The sequence below is a fragment of the Phaseolus vulgaris genome, chromosome 7, assembly GCF_051622355.1.
Source record: "Phaseolus vulgaris cultivar YP4 chromosome 7, ASM5162235v1, whole genome shotgun sequence".
NCBI lineage: Eukaryota > Viridiplantae > Streptophyta > Magnoliopsida > Fabales > Fabaceae > Phaseolus > Phaseolus vulgaris.
In genome coordinates this window covers 3,666,453-3,690,442 of record NC_143504.1, presented here as the reverse complement: position 1 = coordinate 3,690,442, position 23,990 = coordinate 3,666,453, and the positions used below count along the sequence as shown (strand labels likewise).

Sequence of the window (23,990 nt, the reverse complement as noted above, 5' to 3'; positions counted from 1 at the left end):
GAGGAACGTTTATTTTCAAAATCAGTTACATTTTATTTATATTTTTTTCTTATTTTTATTATTTTGTAACTATTTTTTTATATATAATTTTTTTAAAATAACAGTTAAATATAAAGAAAATTCTCCTAAATAACCGTAACCGTTTTTGGTTATTTTGTAGACAGTTTTGAATTTAATTTTCTATTTGTTACTTTTCTTTCTGAATCAGAACGATTCTACATTTTATTAATATTTTACTTTATTTATATTTTTTTTTTTTTATTATTTTGTAACTATTTTTTTTATATATAATTTTTTTTAAATAACAGTTAAATATAAAGATAATTCTTCTAAATAACCGTTTTTTTTTTATTTTGTAGACAGTTTTGAATTTAATTTTCTATTTGTTACTTTTCTTTTTGAATCAGAACGATTTTTCATTTTATTTACTAAATAATTTGAATCAGCAAAACTGTTAATTTATTTATGAAACAATTTGAATAAAATATATTATTATTTTTTCACTTGAATAGTTACTTATAATTTCATATTTGTTATTATGGTTCATACTATGTTTTTATTTTTTGATAACAATTAACTATAAATTTATACTAACAATATAAGTGTGTAAATAATGATATCATTTATTCAATTTTAATATTAAAAATAATTATATATAAATTATAAAAATAAAAAAAATGCGGATTTTTTAAAAATAATCATAATAAAAATTTATACAATAAATTTAAATTTTTTAAAAATTAATATATTTTTAAAAAAAATTATGTTAAAATTATATTACAATTGTTAGAAATCCATCAAATATTTTCATTACACATTTTTTTTATGTTTTTTATATTTAGTTTCTAACAAAGTGAAGAGAAAAAATAAAAGACAATTATTTACGCTTTTATCCGACTTCTTTTTATCTTCTGAAAATTTTAAAAGCTGTGAGAAACATATACTGAATTAATAAGTGATTTTAAAAAAACTGTTCTATGATAATAAAACTTGAGCAAACAAAACCTAAAACTATAAAAAGAACATTGTCTCGTCAACAAAATTAACTAACCGATAACAAAAACTAATTAATCGGAAAACGAGCAAATATCACGGTAAAAAATCATTAATAAAAATTAATTTTAAAAGATAAAAAATAAAAAATTAATATGTTAAGTAAATTAAATATTATTTTAAGTATTAAAAAATTATTTATATTTAAACTAGTTTATATTATTAATGAATCATTTTTAAATTACTATCTAATTACTTTAAATATTATTTATAAATTATTTATTAATAATATAAATTACTTTAAATATTAATAAAAAGAAATTAATAATTTAATTAATATAATAATTAATTATACTTAGTTTCTAAAATTAGTTCAGGTAACTATTAATTCATAAGCTAACTCCCAATAAGGTACTTATTAAATCATTAATTACTTTTCAGTGTTTTACCGTGTTTGAAGGTATATTTTTCAATAAAGTTCGCTTATTTATTTATTTAGCTCATACACTATAAAAAAAATCATTGTTAATCCTTTTACTTTTCTTAATTTCAACTTTTTTCTATTTTTTATATTCTTATATACTTTTTATTACTAATAACATGCACTATAATTAAAAAATATAGTAGAAACAAACAAACAAAAATATTCCTTTTAAAAACTATACTAGTTATTTCTTTTTAAAATATATAAAAAAATAATACGTGATAAGAAGAAATATATTATAAAATATGGTTTACGTAATATAATTTTGATTATTACCAATAAAAATAATATAACCCTAATAATAATAATATAGTTAGTATTAGGAATGTCAGAAAATAATGTATTCACCAATTTCAAGTCTTTGCTTATTAGCATAATAACAAATACCAATTTCACTAATAATTTTTGTTATTATATAAGTCTTTACCAATTTCAACAACTGCTTAGTTTTTTAGTATTTGGTAGGGTTTGACCTTAATTCAAAAGAGAAGCATATTACACTTTAAATCCAAATATTATTATCCATACGCATGGGTACTTTATTTTCATAGATAAAGTATAAATATTTTTTTTAAAATAGAAATAAAATAATTAAAATACTCCCATAATAATAAATATAACCTAATCACATTATAACAACATTAAATATACACTTTTTTACAAATGATTTTACTATAGTAACCATGTTACTTCACTCGAAAAACTAATTAATATGAAATAAATTATAAATTAGAATATTAATTAATATAAAATATTTTTAATACTTTATTTTGGGACGATCATAAATTGTTAAAACTCTTATTCAAACGCCTCATGGTTGAATATTATTAGAGCACTTCTAAAGAAAAATTGTAATTATCTATTACAGAAATTCGTAGATAGTATAGAATTTCTAAAGTTCATAATAACAGTAAGTTATGAATTTTAAATCGTAAATAATTTCTATGTAACTTAGTTTGATCCACTAATTTTAATTTTTTTAGTACCTATAAATTCATACAATGGATAATAAAGAATTTAAAAGTTTATTAAACATTTAAAACACATTTGTGTGTTCAGATATTAAAAACTTAAAACTTAATTTATAAAGTAGAGTTTTACTTACGTGATGTTTTAGAATTAATCGAATATTAATACTACAAAACATGTTTAATGTGAATGTTCTAAAAAAATGTCAACAAATATTTGTTATTAAATTTGGTATGTATAGATTTATTTATTAATTCATTACTGAATATTTGTTTAATAGAGTTTATTATATTTTTTTATCATTTTCACTCAATATAAATATAAATTTATCTTTTATTATATATATAAATTTTCATAATAATAAATTTGCCCCATTATAGTAAACTAGATACCGCCACCTACAACCATCACATCGTGCAGCAGCATGGTTGGTGGAACTGTGTTATTTACATAAAAAAAAATGAAAAACACTGGCGGAGAAGACGATGCCACGCTCTTCTTGTCGCGTGAGACCAAACATCTATGTGAGATCCATTCAACTGGTGTAATTTTATTTTACTTTTAAAGTAAACAATGGTTGGTGAAGTGTGCTTTGTTATCTGTTTATTTGTTGCAAAAAAGTTTTAAACTTTTGCTTATTCATTTCTATGGATTATGGTGGTAGGTGTGGACCATACTAAAACTATAAAATTTGTCGTACACGGGTTTAAAGTTGTTGCATGGTAAAAAATTAAGAAATTATTAAGAAATTATGTAAATTAATTTCTATAAAGTGATTCATATTATTTAGAGTTTGAGTTTAAATATGATTTAATAATAATAATAGAATAAATGATCCATTGATTAAAGTGAGAAATATATATATAATGATATACCTAATAAAAACCTACATTTGATGGAGATTGGGAGATAAAGGTTATAAGGTTTTGTCTCTGCAAATAATAGTTGTCTCACTGATAATCATCACGAAAGTTTGTGATTAGAACGAAATTGTTAAGAGATAGATTGGGACAAAAGAAATAAAATAATTGTTCTAGGATCACTCATGGATCAAGGTAAGTGTCTATTTTTTCTTAATTGTATGGATATATGTAAAAATAATGATGATAAAATTTGTATGAGAACATTATTCTATGATTTACCTTTATTCATGTTTTAACTTTCAAAAGATGGTAAGAAAACAATGTGAAAAGAGGAAGTGGAAGGTATTAACTAATTCACTTCCATTCCATGAATCCCAGCTTGAAGTTGGTCCAAGGCATTGGCATGTTCATGGTCAAACTCAAACAGGCCAAAACAAAACCAAGCAAAGACAGGTACATTATTAAAACTGGAGGAGGGAAACCTAGACTCTGGATTATGGAAAAACAGGGAATTGTTCAACAAGAAAGAGACTTCGGAACCATCTACACTTGTGAAATGCACTGAAAATATGGTCTTTATTTTATATTATAATAGATAGAATCAAAGTATTTGACATTTGTTTACAATTTATTTAATATAAAACCTATCTAATTATCTATCAACAAATCCATACCTTCCATAAATTGTTTTCAAAATTTTAAATATTTTTTACTTTGTACTTTTTGTTTCTTTCATATGTTATATTCCCTTTCAACTCTTGAAGTGACTCCACCCATATCTATATATATCTTTGTGAGGTAGATTTTTCTTGATTTAAAATTACATTAGGAGACTTAATTACATTAGGATACTTATTTACCTTTAAGATAGTGAAATAAATTTATATATTTTTGTATTGGTCGAAATCGAATAATCTACATCATTTGACATTATTATTGATTGGTTGATGATAACCACATTCCAGATCGAATGAGCTATGTTACTTGATATTATTGATTGATCGAGTGATCAATCACATAAAGAACAAATTGACAAATGAATGATTAGTAAAAAAACATTTTATAAATCAGGATAACTTCTCTACAAATTCAGGTCACAACTTATCAAATCCGGATGACACTCTGAAAAATCAGCTAGCATTGATTCATTGAAAATATGCGTCAGATAAGAATCTTGAATCAAATAGTCTTTTACCACACACTATAAATAAGTCTTTTAAAAAAAATAAAAGATACTTTTATCTAAATAAAGAAACAAATACGAAAAGAATAAAAAAAATAATCAAGAAATAAAAGAAAATTGTTACTATCTGAGTTTTATATACTATCTAGTTTTATATACTATCTAAGTCATTTTAATCTATACAAGGAGAAGTTCATTTATTATGGATATGAAATCTAAATAAAGATGTTGGTGCTCAGAATTAAGAAGTGCCGAATACTAATATCGAAACTTAGTAGTTGAACGAGTCTTATCATAAACTCATGGACTTTTGATCCGTACAACAAAAGATAACACACGGTCACTTGAACAATATATGTTTAACCCAAGTTATTGGACACAATCTCACACACAGAACGAGTGATAGTACATACAGAAACCATAATTGATCACTGAAGCTAGAAAAAAGGCGTTAAATTTGGGTTTCATTTCCAACAGGTGAGGCATGAAAATGTGTAAGATAAGCCTCAGCAAGCAAGCGACCCAACTGAACTTGAGACTCGGTGGTTAAGTGAAGATTATCTTCCTTCAATTGCAATCCTTTTGCGTCCACGTAAGTCACATTTGGAAGATCCACCGCTTTTTGTGCTTCTCTCACTTTCTCAATGAACTCAAATCCTGATCCTAACGCAACCTACACACTCATATCATCATCATCATCATTGCATTTAGACCTAAGCCCTAATTGAATATGTTATTCGTAACTTCATTTTTTATAATTCCAAAAGAAGAAGAATATGTTGGAAACCTGAATAATGGGAAGTGATGGTAAATTGAGGTCTTGTCGAACATTGTGGATGAAGGTCTCCATGTTAACCTTGTAAGCTGCAGCTGCTTCCTCAGTGTCTGTGTCGCTTTCTCCTTGGTACCACAACAACGCTTTCATCTCGCAATTCTCCTGCTCTTTCACGCTTTCTTTCGCTCTCTTCACCATATCCTCGTACAGTTTCTCCCCACGCGCCCACTCTCTTATGGCGGTGGCGCCCACGGCGCAGGGAACCAGCCCCACCTCGTCGCCCACGCGCGGCCGCAGCGCATTGATGAAGGCCATGCCGGGGCCCACGCCGCAGACTTTGGCTGTGTCAATGTCGACGTGGAGGGGCTCGTTTGCCGGTTCCCATTGCAGGTTGGCGGAGAGGCGGAGGATGGACGGGTGGGGGCTGCACTCCGGCGGAAGGAGGCCGTTCCAGTAATTGCGATCGGCGGCCCTGACGACTCCGCCGCGACCGGCCATGTTGCTTTGTCCTGACAGAATGAAGATCTGCCTTTTGGGTTTTGGGAGTATTGTGTTGGTTTCCATTGACTTCTTCTTCTACTGGATCAAGACGAAGAGAAAGGAACACTTTGGTGAGTGCTGAGGTTGTTTTTCTGAAGGAAACAAGATCTTTTCCTTTTCTGAATTATTAATGAAATCAGGTATCTACCGGTTCACCTTTCACCCAATGCTATAACTACCGCACATGTCATAGAGTACGATAAACGTGACACTGTCACACATTTCAAAACACTTTAAATTGCTGTGTACTTTTCAATCGTAAGAGACTGTAAATTTATTATTCTTAATTTTACAATACTTTATTCCTTCATTGCTTATAATTTAATTTCTAATTATTTATCTTTCAGTGCTAATTTCAAAATATCCATACACGAATATATTTTCTTATTACAGACGTTAAATATAAATGAAATATTTAATTTATATTTATGCATGTAAACAAATTAATTTAAAAAAACGTATATCGTACATGATAGATATACTTTTTCATAATTTTTAATCTCTTTTACGCTTTCAAAGATTTGGATAGAAAATAAAATAAGAAATAGATTTTCTATAGAATTTTAAAAAAATAGATTGAAAATAATACGACATTTTTTTAATTATAAAACAAAACGAATATTTTGTCGATAAAAAATAAAAATAGAAAATTAAAACAGATTTTCTTCGCGACAATGAATCGTGGCTATTTTTGTAACACTTATTTCTATTTTTTCTCCGAGGCCATATTGTAATTTTTTTTATCGACAAGCGTTATTGTGGATTTGAAACCACCTTTGTTTTTTCTATTGGGCTTATATGTTCTGAACACGTTACAAGATTGTTGGGCCTTAGATGTTAAGAAATCTAACAAATTTGAAAAGTAAAAATAAGGAATTGCTTCCTGCACCATATTACTACATTCCAGTGAAAAAAACGAAAATACCCTTAAACATGTTTTTCTTGTATTGAATTTTCTTATCTGGAATGTACTTTGATTATTATTTCCGGAAACACAAAAAAACTATTCCATATTTACTTTTCCATAATGCATTAATTTTAATTTTGGATTTTTATTTTCGGAATAAATATTATTTTTGGAATTTTAAAATTATGATGGGTGCATGTTCAAAAGTATTAGGTGTAGGAAGAATTTGCCTAAAAATAAAACACCAAAGATCAGGAGATGTTAGCATCTTTTTTTTTTAAAATTTTCTGAAAATTAATTTCTATATTTTACATTTTGAAACTAATATATATGTTCAACATTAAGAAAAAATAGAAGAAAAATAAATTTTCAGGAATCCAGAAAATGAAAATTAGGATTTTTTTTTTTTGCAGATTTGTTGTATATGACGAATTTGAAAACAATAGAGTATATTCACCATTTTTATCATTGGGATATTGAAAACTTTGCATCTACTAGGAGAGAAAAATTAGGGTTATATTAATTAAAATCTCTTTGCATGTAAAAATAAAAAATAAAAAATAAAGAACAAGATAAATTTAATAGAACAGGTAGTTGGGATAAGCTAAGAGAATTTTCAAAAAATAATATTACTTAACTCAAAATTAGTGGCCAGGTAGTTCAATTCTTAACCAAATTATTTGATAATTCATTCAAACGAGCTTACCTAATAAAAGTTGGATTCTAAATGAAAAGAATTCAAATACATTGCAATCATAAAAAATAATGATTACGTAGAAGAATATTATCAAAACTGCACTGTTTATATTTTGGACTTTTAACCGTTTTTTTAAAAGTGAGGTATACTTTAAAATAATTTTAATCATATTAAGTTTTCAAAGTTTTATTTTCGTGATAAGTTAGTTAGTTATTTGTGATGCTTCTCATTCTTGGATGATATGTTGTTGAAAACTTAAAAAAAAATTGTAGTTGTTGCTCACAAGACATAATTTTTATTTATAACTATTATATCTTTGGTTAATAATGTAAATTATTGAGTAGTTATCTTGGTTGGATTTATTAAGTAAAATGTAGACGATTTTCTAAGAAGTTATAAATTAAAATCAAATCATATTTTGGAACTGAACTAAAAAATAATTATGATTTAAGAGTAATTTTTCACTAATATGATTTTATAATCATATTACAACCAAAATAAACATTTAAAATATTATTATAGTTCAATTTTAGATAAAATTTAATAAGCACAATCACTATTACAAGGGAATTTTAAACCTAACTCAACTCCATAAAATCTCTAATCTCTAGTCGATGTGAGATCTTCAACACACCCCTCACGTCGAGACCGACAACTTGTGTGTGAGACTATATATTATGGATGATCCGATAACGGCCCGATAACAAGTGACACGATAGGCTCAATACAAACACTCTAAATCATAGCAAGTTTTATGTTAAAAAAAAATCCACATTTTAATCATAGCAAGTTTTATGTTAAAAAAAAATCCACATTTTAGGGCATGTGGAATTTTTTTACTATGAGTTGTTTTTTTTTTCCCTCAACTACCTATATGGTTGGTATAAATTTGATAACTTCAATCTCAATTAATTGATACTCGTTCTTCTATAATTTAAATAGGTAGTTGCTAAACATTTATAACAGTTTATATATATATATATATATATATATATATATATAATCTAATTCTACCTTATAAAATCACATTTAATATAATTTTTTAAAATGATGAAATTCTATATTTGATTTCAAATTTCAAGGTTTACTCCTTATTATTCTTAATTTTAGATTTTCATGGTTTACACTTTACGTTATAATCTCAGAACTTACTCTTTAACATTTTCAGTTTTAGATTTTTTTTAAAGGTTTCCATTTTATTTTTAACATATTCAATATATGGTTTGACCGCAGCTATTAATCTTCTTGCATTTTTTTCCATCAAAATAACATAACTAAATATTTCTTAAATTATTCTATCATTCAAAAATAAATTAAAAAAATAACAAGTTTTTTTTCTTAAAAAAATAAAAAAAAACCACTGACTTAAGAAATCATTTTTTATAAGTATTAAAATGGTATTGCAACTAAAAGATTTCAACATACTTTAATATTTTTTATACTTATTAAAATCGTATATACAAGTTTAGGATTTCACTTAATTTATATTTTTCATACTAATTAAAATCATTTTTTATGTATGATTTTCTTTTTCAAATATGATGGCAAGAAAATTTACATAGAAATCGTATTTCAAGATCTTTGAATTTTTTTCAAAATCACCCATATCTAATACAATTTCTTCAAAATTAAATCGTATTCTTCACGTAAATTTGTCCCATAATAAAATTTTAATTTGTTCATTTCTTGAAATTCAAAACTAAATTACATTATTAGAAAAAAAATTGTATTGGTATTTTCCATAGGGCTTTTCCAATTTATAATGAAATATCATAATCTTTATATTTTGAACTGATGACTATTTTAGGTATTTAGCAAATACAAGTTAGAGGATTGAATGATCTTTTATAGGAATATGATTTAATATTTATGGAGAGTTTCACTAAAGTTATGTATTTTTTTTATAGAAGATAAGAGAAATATGGTTCAATATCTTAGTTTGTGTTATCGAGTGAATTTTAAAGACACTCGTGTATATAGAAAAGGTAATAAATGTATAACCATATTTATGCATACATATATGTTTTTATTTATGAATAAATTTATAAAGGGGCCACACCTAGATAGCAATGATGGAATACATATTATGGAGGGAGTTTGGTTCTGTCGGTAATAGACCTGGGTTTAGATTTGTGTTATTTTGTTGCCAAATAAAAGAATTGGTTGTCCCCGTGTTAACTATTAACAAAATATTGGCTTTTTAATTTTTAATTATATATGAAAGAGTTCAATACAAGAGTTTAATTAATATATTAAACTTTTGGTGTAGATAGAAAATAGTCAGTAATATAAAAAATAGAGTAAAATAGAACAAGAATTTTTAATATGAAAAACCTCTTAACTTTAGAAGTAAAACTTAGTAAAATAAAATGTTTCTATTATAGAAATATGATTACAATATTTGTTTTTCTTACTCTATGTGGATAACACCAATTTCAGATAACAATGATAAATACAATGTTTCTCTAATCTTTCATTAGGATTTCTAATATCACACTTTGAATATATATTTATTTTTTCTGTATTTTTCTGAGACTTATTTTCTCTTTCTCACCAGTTTTTTTTATATAAAAAATATGAAAAAGATGGATAATTAATTTTTTTCAAATTTTCAAATTCTTCAAGAATTAAATTGCTGGAATATGAGACCAAAGAGTTGGCCATGGTGTGAAAAATAGAGCTACACCATTTTAGGTTTCATCTAGAAACAAAAATAGAACTACACCAATTTCGACTGAACTCACACTACTTTTTTTTTTCTTATCCTACACACCAAATCACATCCTTCACATGCATTGTCGTTAAACTACTGACAAATTAAAACCAGTAAGCACGTGCTCCACCTGTGCCCTTTAACATGCGTTTAGTCAAATTAAATTTATAAAAACAAATATTCCTTACCGTCATTTTCTTTAACAAAATGTTTTTTTATATGTATAGGTGAGTCAGTAACTTAGACCTGTTTCGATAATTTATAATTCAATTCAATTTAATATTTTTTTGAACTTTTCTCAATATAGTAATATTCACCAAACTTTTATTTTAGTTTAATCCGAAGAGTTGGTATGAGCTCATTCACACCTACTATTTTTTATCTTGAAAAAAAAATATGCTTAGACAATTCTTGAAGTTATATTATGTGACATGTTTAAAAATAAATATATATAATAAAAAATAAATTTATATGAAAATATGGAGTGAGACAAGGAAACATCTTTGTCTTAGTATCTTAATCACAATATAATGTAACTTGTTTTTTAATGTTGTTTTATCGTACAGCCGCGCGTGAAGACTGAAAAGGAAAAACTAGTGCACATGCATGGCCATGCCCGTGAGCAAAAATGCAGCATGAGACAAGAATTGGTTTGAGTGGTGATTAGTGAAAGTTACAATGATTGTCACCTTGCATAAACAAACACTTGTTTCTAATATTTTCCTCTGTTGAAGCGAATTGAAGTGAAGAAAAGATGGAAAAGGAAAAAGAAACACCTTGATCTAGGTGTGGGATTAATTGAGTGGAGCAGGTGCAGGGATCTTGTCTAAGATTTGTAGTGCCTCTTTCATGGAGGGTCTCTTTTGTGGGGCATGAGAAACACAGCTAAGCCCCAACTTCAACCATGCCACTACCACATTCTCCCTCCCTTCTATTTCAGATTTTACTGCTACGTCAACCATTCTCAACACCCGGTTTTTTTCCTCCTCCACCGAACCCGGTTCGTTCCACTGCTCCAACTCCCGCTCCTGGAAAACCCTCCCTGTTAGAAGCTCCAGCACCACCATTCCAAAAGAGTACACGTCCCATTTCTGACTGGGTTTTATGTTCTCAATTGCCTCTGGGGCTTGATACGGCATTATGTGGCCCGCACCACTCGACGATGATCCCATTGCTGCGAAGGGACTTGACCCAAATGCCACCTCTTGCTGGCTTCTCTGGCTCGCCATTAATTGTCTACCCGAACCGTTTCCTCTGTGGGTCACATCGTTCAGGAGGAGCCGGTCCAGCCCAAAATCGCTGATGATGGCTTCCATTTCTGAGTTTAGCAGGATGTTGCTCGGTTTAACATTGCCATGCACGTGTTTCTTCTCGTGAAGGAAGACCAAACCTCGTGCCACCCCTTTCGCTATCTTAAACCGAATCTCCAAGGACAAGTTCAAAGGGGACGAACCTGCTTTTCCTAAACCATAATGACACTCTCTTCAATGACAAAACCAAACAACATAATTCGACATCATTAAACATGTATGTTCATAAAGTCAAACTCTCACTTTAATTTGTAATCAGTTTCACCTAATGAACTGTTTAAGAGATGAAGATGAATGATATTTGATGTGATAGTGATTAAGGTGGAGAGTGAACTTACTGTGATCAGTGGTGGCGAGGCTGCCATTGGGGAGATAGTCACATATTAGGAGTTTGTCATCTCGACCCCAGCAGAAGGCGCGAACCTTAACCAAATTGGGATGGCGAAGCTTTGCAATGGCACGCACTTGGTTCTCAAAGTCCTTCCTTCTCTCAATCCCACACTCACCGATCCTTCTAACAGCAAAGGCTCTCCCGTCCTCTAGCACTGCCTTGTAGACAATGCTGACGAGGCTGTTTCCCAGAATATACGCTGAAGCCTTGAGCAGAGTCTCGAGCTCCAGATTTGTTTCCCCGTCAACGGTTACAAGAGTGCCTTGTTTCGGAAGGCTCCCGTTTTGTGCTGCCATGATGTCCACTGCGGTGTTGCTCTCCCGGTCACTGTCGGAGCTAGTTGCTTCTGAAGTTTCTTCTTCTTTGATTTTTAAGCAGGAACAAGGAAGCGAAGGAGTAACTGTTCTTGCTTCTGCATCTTGTCTTGAAACAGTTTCGTCTTTCTTTTCTGAGTTGCTACCAGAAGCAGCATTGGTGTCTTTTGAATTTGGATGTGGATCCGAATATCTTTTCTTTTTCTGTTGGTAGACGAAGAGAATGACGAGGGCCAAAAGGGCCATGCCAGCCAAGTCTCCTACCACAATTGCTGCTATGGTGGCAGGTTTTAGGCCACTCGGTGATACACTACGAGAACTGGCGGTGGTTCCCGTTGTGTTTGTTGAAGGGTTTGAGTCAATTTTCGGTATGGCAGCAATGGCTGGTGAAGATGTGGTGACGTTGGGCGGAGCCATGGACTCAGTAGAGGGAACGGTGCACAGAATCTTCAGAGGCTTACCGCAAAGATCAGCATTTCCCGATAGAAACTCTGTCTTCTGGTGGAGCAAAGCCAAAGACTCTGGTATTGGCCCTGTCAGATTGTTGAATGAGAGGTCCACTGTGGTGTTTCCAGGAATCTGTTTCGCGAATGATGGAGGAATTGTTCCCGAAATCTTGTTGTAAGAGAGGTTCAAGTAGCGTAAGCTTTCGCCGCCAAAGTCTTCTGGCAAAGAACCGTTGAACAAATTGGAGGACAGATCCAGAATCTCCACGTATTTGAACCCGGTTGGGACACTACCAGAAAAGTAGTTACTCTTCAGAGAAACAACGGTTAAGTTTGGTAGAGTAGTCAGGTTTTCTGGGATCGACCCGACAAAGGCATTGTCAGAGAGATTAAGAAGTTTAAGGTTTGTCAGTTTACCAACCAGCTCAGGTAGTTCACCCGAGATAACATTGTTTGAGAGGGAAAGTACTTGAAGCAGGGAAGAGTTGAAGATAGTGTTGGGTAGAGAGCCATTAAGGAAATTGTTGGAGAGATCGATGTGGCGAAGGTATTGAATCAAGCCCAAGTCTTCAGAGATGGAACCCAAAAGTTGGCTATTGGGAAGTCTCAAACTGGTTACTCTGAACAAATAAGGGGTACCGGGGGCTCCAATTTCGTCGCATGTAACACCATACCATGAACATGGTGTTGCATCATCGTAGCTCCAGCTCTCTAAGACCGACAAAGGGTCGCTGAGGATGGAGTATTTGAATTTTAGCAAGAGGATCCCGTCAGAGCTGAGAGATGTAACTGACTGAGATGTAACAGATTGAAGAAGTAGAAGAAGAAAGGATGAGAGTCTCCACCACAAATGGAGATTCTGAGAATTAAGGCTCATGATTCCCTTGAGTGACGTAACATATTCGGAACTACAAGTTCATGGAGTAGAAAAAGGGCTAGGATGAAGGGAAGAGACAAACAGTGAAAGGATATGGTTACCAACTACAACTTGTTTGTTTTGTTCACCAAATCTTTTGATCGGTTTGGTGCTTGGGGGGTTGGAGTATTGGTGGAAGAAGTTTGGGGAGTAGCTAGGAAGTGTGTTAGAGCGTGGCAGACAAACAGGCTGTAAGTGAGAGGACGAAAAATGATTAAACGAGGGTACTGAGAAAAGCAAGGAAGAATTGGGTTGAGTTGTAGAGAGAAAGTGGTAGCAGAAAGAAAAGATAATTCTCCTTCTTTATGCAGTTGATAAAGAAGAAGTGAACTAAACCAAACTGAAGGAAATATAATAAAAGTGAGTTATATGGGACTGCTGTGCCTGCTCTCTCTGTCAAAACAAAAAAATGAAAAAACAAAAATTTCTTTACACATAATTGGCAAATAGAAGTGAAAGGAATCTAACTGTTGCTACAGGACACTGGGGTGAGTTGGACGCCATAACATGTAGCAGAGTATCTGTATATTCCACCACCACCCCCGTGAATTCAGTGTTCTGTGGATATGGGTCAAAAAAATGAAATTTCTGGAATGGTGACTGTAGTGCATTTTTTTACACCATCTTTTGTTTTGACATATATGCAAATTGTTTTGACATGGATTTTACAGCCTGTAGGAATAATATAAACCAATATTTAGGAATTCCATTGATACTTAAATAAAAAGACAGCAGGAGGTAGTTCTATCTCTCATTTCTACAATAAATTGCTGACAGACAAGAGTTAAAACAGTTATGGTGTTTCAATGACAAGCAGAATGCAATTCATGGCAACATGGACATCACAGAGGAATTTCGGGTATGTCTAGTTTCACTCCAAGATGTCTATTGTTGCTCCTTACTTTTAAGTATTTTTTACTTGAAATATCTTTTCATCTTTGTTAATAAAATTAATAATGATGACAGTTTAAACTAAAAATTCTTAAATAAGAACAAAAATAGAGACTTGAGATGGTAGCATATAGTTTTTACTGGAATTCCTTATGAAAATGCAATGAGACAATATGTTGAGGCCATGGGACCTTAAGGGCCGGGATGCTCTTCCTTTTTGGGTTGGTTTTTGGCCTATCTACGTTGGGTTAGGTACCACCTACGATTGGTTTCTATCATGGTCAAAAACAATTGAAGGATTGGGACACTGATGGTGAAGTGGTGTCAAATTATCAGTGGTAGTTAGTGATTACAAATCATTTTTATATGTTCATTATCTATTGAAGTCACTGGTAACAATTTGGACACTTGTGCTTTTTGATTTGATACGTACTGTTTAGTAACAGAACAAGGAGTCACGGGCATAAACTATTTGGAGCGCAAAACATCTTAAGATTTATTTCCACATCCAGCAATAATCGAGTAAAGGCATGAATAAGAGAAAACTAAGGAAATTATATGATTGATCACTATCTCTTAGTTATGGCTTGTATACAAGAAGGAAAGAGCAAAACTAAAAACAATTACTGAATCAGAAAAAGAAACAGCAACACGATCCACAAAAGAAGCCATGAGATGAAACATTATTTGATTCATCAGACAAGCCATCACAGGAAGCAACATTTGACTCATCAGACAACATCTGATTCATGATACCAACAGAGAGAAAAATTATTTTAAGTTTCTGATATTACCAATCGCCATTCATTGTGCAATTAAGGGTCATTCATAGCAATAGTAATTGGGAAGGTGTTTCTGTGACTTCACAAGTTGCAATTTCAATACCAATCAAACTCATTGCAACTGCCCGTGTCACCATCATTTTCTTAAATAATGGACACAGAAGGCCTCAAAAAGCATGTCGTGTTTAATCCTAATTCCAACCTTAAAAGTCATTAATTATTGCAGTCTATAACCACTTGTTAAGAATGCTGTTTTTTTTTTTTTTCATCAGGGAAGCATATAGAAAATCCAAATCCCCAAGTATCCTTATTTTAATCTAAGTCACGAGGTTATATTTTAACACAACGCACATATTTACATTTTTTATGTATGTAAAGTCTGAATTTATGTAATTATGTATATACTTTATTCATGAGTATGTCAGTAGTTTGTGGAAAGGGGCAAAACTTTCACGTGAGACTTCACGTCCATTTGAGATTAACACAGTCCAAGATTACGAGCAAGCGGTTTTAAATAATACAAAATGAGTCCAGAGGATCATCTCGTCGCTTCATTCCACAATTGTTTTCTGAGGTTTGGAACGAAGGAGGTAGTAATTGTAAAAGATTTTTCAATAATCAACTTAGTTTTGGTAGTTGGGAGCGATATTTTATATTTCTTAAGCCAATCTATTTATAAATTTGTATAAATTTGTATTGGATCTTTATATGAATGAGTCTTTATCAATATGAATATTATAATTACGAATATTATAATTATCCTTGCATTAGTTTTGACAGTATGATCGGTTAGTGTTGTTATTAATTATTTTGTCTTTTTGGTTTTCTTAGGTGTTTTTTTGTGTTACTTTCAAGGCTATTTTAGTTAACTCTATTATCATCGGCTAGATGTGTTGGAGTGATCTCAATTGTCTAGTTTCATTCATGTAGTTTCAACCATATATGGTACATTTGACCCTAGACTCGAGAACTGTTTTGGAGAGTTTTATTTGTAAATTTTTTTACTTATTTCATTGATAAGTGTTTTGCCGCTTGGTTGAGATAAACTGAACTAAATACTACTCACTAGTCCCATAGGCTCGAGGGATGTGTCCCGAAAAGTCTACAAGAATCTTGGTATGGACCAGATGGATATTGAAACGTCATCACTTGTGATATGTGTTTAGAATCCTTGTGATTGTTGGATGTGGAAAGATCTAATGGTTGGGGAGAGAATCGTCTTATGGGTTGCCTGCCTTTTAATTTCTATAATAGAGTGTATCCTTTTGTTGGGACCATCCATTCTTATAATCAATCCGAGAAGTAGCTAGGTGCAAAAAAGTTTATTTTCTGAGGTTAGTGATGTTCTCCTCCTCAAGTGTGTCAACTTCTTTGGATGGGTACTTAACAGAGGATTTGATGAGTTCAACCTCCAAAACAAGGGTATGTCAAGTTATGCTTCGGGAAAAGCCCAAGATCTTGTTATGGTCCATGCAAATAAATCTACATTATTGATGAGTACTCGAGATATCTCCTCAGCTTCAGAGCTAGTCAAGGAAGTTTCAATTTTGGTGCATTGTCATGAATTTGCAAATGTGTGGTGTCTTTGTTCGAGTCTACTAGAATATTGTTTATTCACGGATTAAGGTCGGTCATGATAACCATGTTGTCCCTTCACAATTGTGGTTGCTTTTGGTACGAGGTCATGAGCTCAATCCTTAGGCTTGTCACACAACATTCTCTTGCTATTCTTTGATCTACATGAACGATCATGATGTTCCATGATGTTGATGAGAACTTCATCACCAAGTGAGGCATGAACACTATCACTCCTAAGAGGATGTTATAGGAAGTATTGACGTTGACAAGTAGATATCGAATCTTGATGGTCCTACTTTTAAGGCTTCCTTTGTCGAAGTTCGTATACAAGTTTATGCAACCTCTATAGTTTTCACCCTTTCCCCCCAAGAACCCCGCAATTTCGTCATCATATGGTTGGAATTCTATCTTGAAGATTTACAATTTCTGGAATGACTTTTCCTTCTCTCGTTTAATGTTTAGTAACACGATGGATATTAAATGGTGTGGTTTGCTTGTTGCAAATTGTGTGCCAATTTTGGTCTCCATCGTGTCAAATCAATTAATCGAGAGGGGCAAAAGCCATGTGAACCAACCTAATGCTCCCTCTTTCAACGATGTAGGAACGATGCGACACAGAACAATGTCATATGTGGTATACAAGCTCATCTATCTGATGTAGACAATGATGTGTTGATCCAAATCTTTCTATCCATCAGATCAATTGATTGTCAATCCTTTTAAGCTGAGTGGAAGCACAACGTCCATTATACCATCAATAAATGAGTGTCTTCTTATGTCTCATATGATCATTGATGTATTGGTTGAAGTGTTTAGTTGAGACCCGATCGTGGAACTTTCTAACTCCTAAGCTCGGGTCACTATATTGGGGTGAGGTTCTCGGTCTATGAGAGACGATAATCTTTTTTGCGGTTTCCTGGTGAGCCTCATTGAGAGGGAAGGATACATGATCCCTCCTCCAATCTTACTTTAAGAGGAGTGTAGTATTTCAGAAAAATGTGAAATTGGTTTGACTCAACAATTTTTAGAAACATTATTTAAATTAGATAGTTTATCTTTTCAAGATAAATGAATAACTCATCTAAAGAATTTTGCAAACAAGTAGCAAGATAAATAATATTTGCACACTCTATCAACCACTTTGACAACCCATTTTTAGAAATAATATGATCATTAAAAATGAATTTTGTATTTGGAAAAGGAAACAAAAGATAAAAGATAAAATAGGGAATGTAACGTGGATGTAAAAATGTATTGAGTATAAAATTATCAGGGTCACAAGTAAAGAAATGAGTCTGAGCTATATAATGACAAAATTTAAGAACACCTCTTTATAATGAATAATAATTAATTACAAGTAGGAACTAATTAACTATTTAAATGGTTAATTAAATATTACTTTATGTAGTTATCCATTGGTCCTTTCCAACTTGTAAAATGAAAATGCCTTTGTCCTTTCCGAATAAGTTTATCTCTTATGAAATTTTAATCTATGACGATAAAAAGTTGATGAGGAGCTTGATTTCACTCTTTTTTGTTGGAACTTCGAAATAGGAGAAGTAAATCAGAAACTATTATTCATAATATTTATCTAAATAACATTATTTATTCTTTAGAATTCAGTTAGATTATATTTCCATTTTCTAAGAACCAAATTCTCAATTAGTTTTTCAAAGTTGTAAAATATTAATTATTTTTATTATTATATTTTTAATTATTATTTTTTAAACTTTTTTACAAGTTCAGCTTTTTTATAAATTGAAGAATTATATCAGGATTTGGTTTACTGACGTATTTTTTTAGTGAGGTATTAAAATGAAGGTTATAATTCAGTTATAAAACAGTGCTATTTAAGTAAATTATATGAATAATATGCTTTGGGAAACAAAATCTGAAGCAGTGATACTTTTGAAAAAATTTCTTTTTGTTCACAAACATTATTTTGTATATGTTGCAAAAGTTTCTTTGAGGGTGATTGATAAAACTCATGCAATGGAAGACAAAAGAATTGAATCCTGCTCCAAAACTTCTGATAACAGGACCCTACAATATATGGTCCCAGAGTAGATTCCAAAGGAATTAGTTTCTGAAAAGCTTCAATCCTTCTTGTGGACTGTGTTTATGTGGAAAAAAGTGGACAATTTCTTTTCATCTTATATATTGTTTTCTTGTAAGATTCACACACTACACTATTTGTCTTGAATTTTGATTTGCAGCAGTGATCAAACTCAAGATTTGAGGCACTCAATTTATTTTATTTATTTTTTATTGATTAAAAAAATATAAATATCTCATCAGATAACAAATAAAATAAATTTTGGTTATAATAGATTTTGTACACTAAAAATTAAAAAGTTGACTAAGTTTAGCTTAATTTTTAATCGATGAAAAGTTTGATTTTTTTTTTACATATAATTATATTTAAACTATAGTCTTATATTTATCCTAGATATAATCATAAGTTATATCAAGAAAAATGAAAAAAATATTATATTTAATTAAGATAAATTATAAATAACTTTTATATCTTAATTTTACAAAATTAATTCGTAAAATAAAATTTATACTCGTTTATATTATCGTTTATATTATGAAATATTTTTATTTTTAATTTATATTAAATCTTTGAATGTTAAAGCAATATGTCCTCTTGTTAGTTACTTGTAACATAAGAAAATAAGATATAAGAAAATAAGATATAAGAAAATAAGATAGAGATGGTGATGCAATAAAATTCGAAAACCGAGCTTTGGTTAAAGTTGTCTAAAGTGTTTGGTTTTGTAATGATGTATGTTGGTAGTTGTTTGAAGGGAGGATGGCTGAGCGTATCCACCTTTGAATCCACTTCCTCTTTCACTTTTCCTTTTAGCCGAGGCTGTCTTTCTCTTTCTTTCAGTGGTTATGATGCATTTTGTTTCTTTTTGTTGTTTTCTCAGCACTACCCGTTGCGAGCTCAATAAACTACCAGACACACATGTGACCACTTTTTCTTATCACCCAAGGTTGTCGATAATGACAATATTGCCTCATCACATGTTTTCCTAATTATGACCAAACCAAAAATGCAAACAGAAAAAGAGACCAAAATTCGACTTCGTCATTCCTTCCACTGTGTCTTCGCCTCCTTTAATTATTATCTAATAATATTTTTCATGTAAAAACTATTGAAGGCTAATACAATTTCAGCCTTCAAGATCATAAACTATACTCAACTGGTGACATCTGCTGCAGATCCCACATCAACTAGATATCGATTAGAGATGAGAACATTTCATTACATATAAGTGGATGTAAACCTCAATGTTATGAACTGACTTTATAGAGTTTAATTAAGTTTAAAGTTCACTTCGTAATATGGTATCAGAATCATTTCTATCTTATTTTAGTGTTTGTTGGACCTATCGTGTCACCCGCTATCGGGCCGTTTATTGGACCACATCAAATTGATTCAATGTCTAGTTTTCATTATTTTTTCATCCAGCTAATGGCTGAAGCTGTATTAGAATAAACTACTTTTATCCTGGATGAATATTTGTTTAAATACATTATTTATTATTGATTAAAAGCAAGAAACAAAAATGTAAAATTACATCTCTTATTTGATAAGTCTTATTCGTGATTTTTGCAATTTTAAATACATTTTAACTAAACAAAGAGAATTGTATTAAAACAAATTTGGTAGCACTTCTCTTATATGAAATTTTAAACGTTCATTTTGTTCATGTATTAAAAAAGAGAGGACAGAATACAACAGATTAAGATAGTTGATTCATGAAAACGTATATCATAAAAAAAATAATGATAATATTAAATAGAAGTTTAATGACTATATATTCTCATTGTATGAATTAAAAAAAATTATTAATATGAATTTGAATCTAGCTTGTAAATAATATACTAGAATACAATTTTATTTTCTAAATCACATAATCTAAAAGGTTCATTTAACATATCTTTCCAGAAATAGTATGAAAGACTGTAATATTTTGTTAAATTATGTGGTGGGATGAAAAAGTATTGGGTGCAGAAAGCAACAGCCAAACTTTTGCTAACACCGTGATCAGTGATCCAGTTAAATGGCCCAATTGGAAAGCGGAAATGGATCAATAAAGAAGCTCAAGCCCAACAAAATGTGGGCCCTCTTATAACAAAATTCGAAAGCCTGGGATTACCGAATAAAGAAAAGTAAAAAAGACAGAAAAGGAAAAGATCATAAAAGGCGAACGGAGACTCTCCTCTTCCTTCATCACCAGCAGCAATGCAAACGCTACTTCTGCCGGCAACACGCGCCGGCAGTTTTACGGCGGTTCCACTGTCAACCTCTGCTGTCGCCGCCCCTCGTCCCTCTCAACCATTTCTGCGGCCGAATTCCCTGCCCTCACTGCCTCTCAATTTGGCTCGTTCTTCTTCCTCTTTCGGTTCCTCCATCTCTCGTCAACCATGGAAGTTTCCCTTCACCGCAAGCGCTTCTTCTCAAGTATCTAAGGCTTTCACTCCCTCGAATGACGAATCAGAGAAGGCAAAACTCGAGCAGGTACTGTCCAGTGGTTTTTGGATTTTTCAATTGCGAACTCGAATTGCATTTCTAGGGTTCCTGAAGGTGGAATTGTTGTGGTACAGGTGGCGAAGAGATTGGAGAATACAGCGAGGTATTTCAAGCGTTTGGGTAACTTAGGGTTTTGGGGTCAGCTAGTGTGCACCGTTGTGGCTGCCGTCATACTCTCATTCTCCGTTATCATTACCGGAAAAGTGACATCTCCGGCCACATTTTATGCCACGGCGGGTGGAATAGTGGCTGCCTTCATTTCTGTGTTTTGGTCCTTTGGTTACATTCGCCTCTCGGAGAAGCTTCGAAAAACTGCAAATGACCCCACCAAGGTGTGTGTTTGTGTGCATTTGAATTTGCTTAGGGTTCTGAATGAGGTTAACTATTGCAAGTTGGAACTGCATTTACTTAGTTATATTAATGTGAAATCATCGTTTGTATCTATTAAGTGAATTTTGATGAGGTAGCTTAGCTTTCCCCTTTACTTGTGTTTTCAGGCACCCCCTCGTGCTGATGTAGTGAAAGGCTTGAAAAATGGTATAGTAATGAACCTGTTGGGGATGGGAGCTGCTATTCTTGGGATGCAAGCCACGGTTGGCTTGTTGGTTGCTAAGGCTCTCACTACCTCGGCAAACCCGTATTATCAGGGAATTTCCCCTGGTAACAGCCCAGTTCTCGCATTGGATGTATTTTTGGTGCAGGTATGTCCTTAATATACAAGTTTCCCTGTTGCAGATTAATTTTTTATCGCAGGTTTGTGCTGGAGCCAGGTTCTTTTATTATAGACCAGCTCTTGTTTTTATCAGCGTTATTCTCACTAGTTTCCCGTTTGACCTGTATAGTTGTTAATTATGTTATTAAAAAGCCTATCATTCAGATGAAAGCCGGGTCTTTATCTTCTTATAGCCCCCGTTATGACCATCTTTTTTGTCATATGAACCAAATATGTAAACAATAAATTGGGGACATGTCTTGAGTCCTGTTATTCGAGGATGAAGTTTGGATTGGTGGAGCTTAACTTTCAGTAGAATTGAAAACAGAAACAATTGAACTCTTATTATGTAAAAAACCTCCTCACATTTAAGAGTGTATGAACTGAATGAGTCCCCTAAAGTGAGAGTGCAGTCAAGAGTTATGTAGGTTGTGATAAAATATACGCATTAAGCATATCAAACTATAAAATTGTTAAATTTTTTTACTCCCTCGGATTTCCAGTCCATGCTTATAAATTATAACTGCTCTTCACTTTCATCTCTTAATTGCACCCCTTATTTTAGAGGAGACAAATTGGAAATATTGTTTTTTAGTGGGTCCCATATGAATTTTATGGAGTAGTGAAGATTTATTGAAAAGAGTGTAATAGAGAAGAGAATGTGATGTTAATATTTACTGTTTTCAAGATTTTACTAGTATACTTGCTACTTTTTGTAATAATTGATCATAGTGAATATTTCCATTAAAACAAAACAAAATTGTGAAACATTTTTATTGTATTGTGTACAACATATGGCCTTCGGCAGTAGCTCAATGTTTGACTTTTTGGTGCTACTCATCAAGAAATGAGTAACACTTTTAAACATTATCATGTTTCTTTTTGCAGGCATCGGCGAACACTATTCTTTCACATTTCCTTGGGCTTGTTTTCTCACTGGAGTTGTTGCGATCAGTCACGTTACCACCTTCAGAAGCGACTCCATTTCCGAAGTTTGCATAATGTGCCTCGAGACTAGTATTATGAAATCACACCCAAAATTGTCCCTCATTTCTGCTGGTTGTTTGCTTAATGAAATTGTGTTCCAGTTTTTCTGATACAGCATTTTAAAGTCCTGTTCCTAGGCAATTCCCCAAATTGCGTATTTCCGATTTTAAAAGAACCCGTGCAAATGTTGCTAATAAGCATGATAATGCCTCAACAAATGAAGATCCTTGGGCAGATTATTACAATGGCGGGAGTCGATCGTATTGTCTGCACTCTACAGCTTTGGAGTCATCACTTACGTTCATAGCTTGTCTACGGTAAGATCCAATAGGAGACATTTCGAAATTCAACTCTGAAATTATTGTATATTAGATCTGTCATGGAATTCTTTAGCTTGTTTGACAGTATGGTGCTAAGTTTTTGTCCTTGTTATAGAGTTACGTTTTGCCCATGATTTTGTACTTGTATCACTCTCTATTATGTATGCATCACAATCTCGTACAGTTTTGGTTCATGCGCAGGATTCACATAAAAGTAGGTTTTGGTTTACTACGCATCTGATTCACGTAAATACTCTCAGCTAAGAATTAAGAACTATGTACGGAACTATCCTATTTCCTTGTTTCACTTCTGATCAAATTAACTGTTACTATAAAATTGAGTTACCTATTAGAATCTTCAGATTAAGAGAAAATAAAGAATAAAAACAGGAACTTCATGTTAAAAGTATGAAAGATTATGAACATAGGGATCGTTAAATTGGAGTAGCAAGAACTTGAATCGAATTCATAATTTTTCATGTTCTAACTATACCTTTAACCATAAAGAAAGGGTAGAAATTTAAGGAAAGCTTATGAATCTTAATGAAGACGATATTTGATACATACAGACTACGCTTGTATGTAGTTTGATACTTCTTTTACGAGGATACCTTGTTCCTTTTAGTACCAGGAAAACTTTCTTTGATCTAATAATAAATAGCATTCCAAATTA

General features: G+C 31.7%; 3 protein-coding genes across 3 annotated transcripts; 1 reads left to right on the top strand and 2 right to left on the bottom strand.

The window, feature by feature from the left end:
• Window positions 1-4,733: 4,733 nt before the first annotated feature.
• Window positions 4,734-6,017, bottom strand: LOC150025733 (carbohydrate esterase, putative (DUF303)). The gene is made up of 2 exons (XM_090304917.1): window positions 5,280-6,017; window positions 4,734-5,165 (listed from the first exon to the last, which is right to left on the bottom strand). The coding sequence occupies exons 1-2, from the start codon at window positions 5,829-5,831 to the stop codon at window positions 4,944-4,946; spliced, it is 774 nt and encodes a 257-aa protein (XP_090161043.1). The 5' UTR covers window positions 5,832-6,017; the 3' UTR covers window positions 4,734-4,943.
• A 4,745-nt stretch (window positions 6,018-10,762) lies between these two features.
• Window positions 10,763-14,159, bottom strand: LOC137827970 (Leucine-rich repeat protein kinase family protein). The gene is made up of 2 exons (XM_068634356.2): window positions 11,773-14,159; window positions 10,763-11,586 (listed from the first exon to the last, which is right to left on the bottom strand). The coding sequence occupies exons 1-2, from the start codon at window positions 13,460-13,462 to the stop codon at window positions 10,919-10,921; spliced, it is 2,358 nt and encodes a 785-aa protein (XP_068490457.2). The 5' UTR covers window positions 13,463-14,159; the 3' UTR covers window positions 10,763-10,918.
• A 6,763-nt stretch (window positions 14,160-20,922) lies between these two features.
• On the top strand, window positions 20,923-23,511 carry TIC21 (translocon at inner membrane of chloroplasts 21). Its single transcript, XM_068638102.1, has 4 exons — window positions 20,923-21,286; window positions 21,373-21,630; window positions 21,796-21,999; window positions 22,899-23,511. The coding sequence occupies exons 1-4, from the start codon at window positions 21,011-21,013 to the stop codon at window positions 23,010-23,012; spliced, it is 852 nt and encodes a 283-aa protein (XP_068494203.1). The 5' UTR covers window positions 20,923-21,010; the 3' UTR covers window positions 23,013-23,511.
• Window positions 23,512-23,990: the final 479 nt, after the last annotated feature.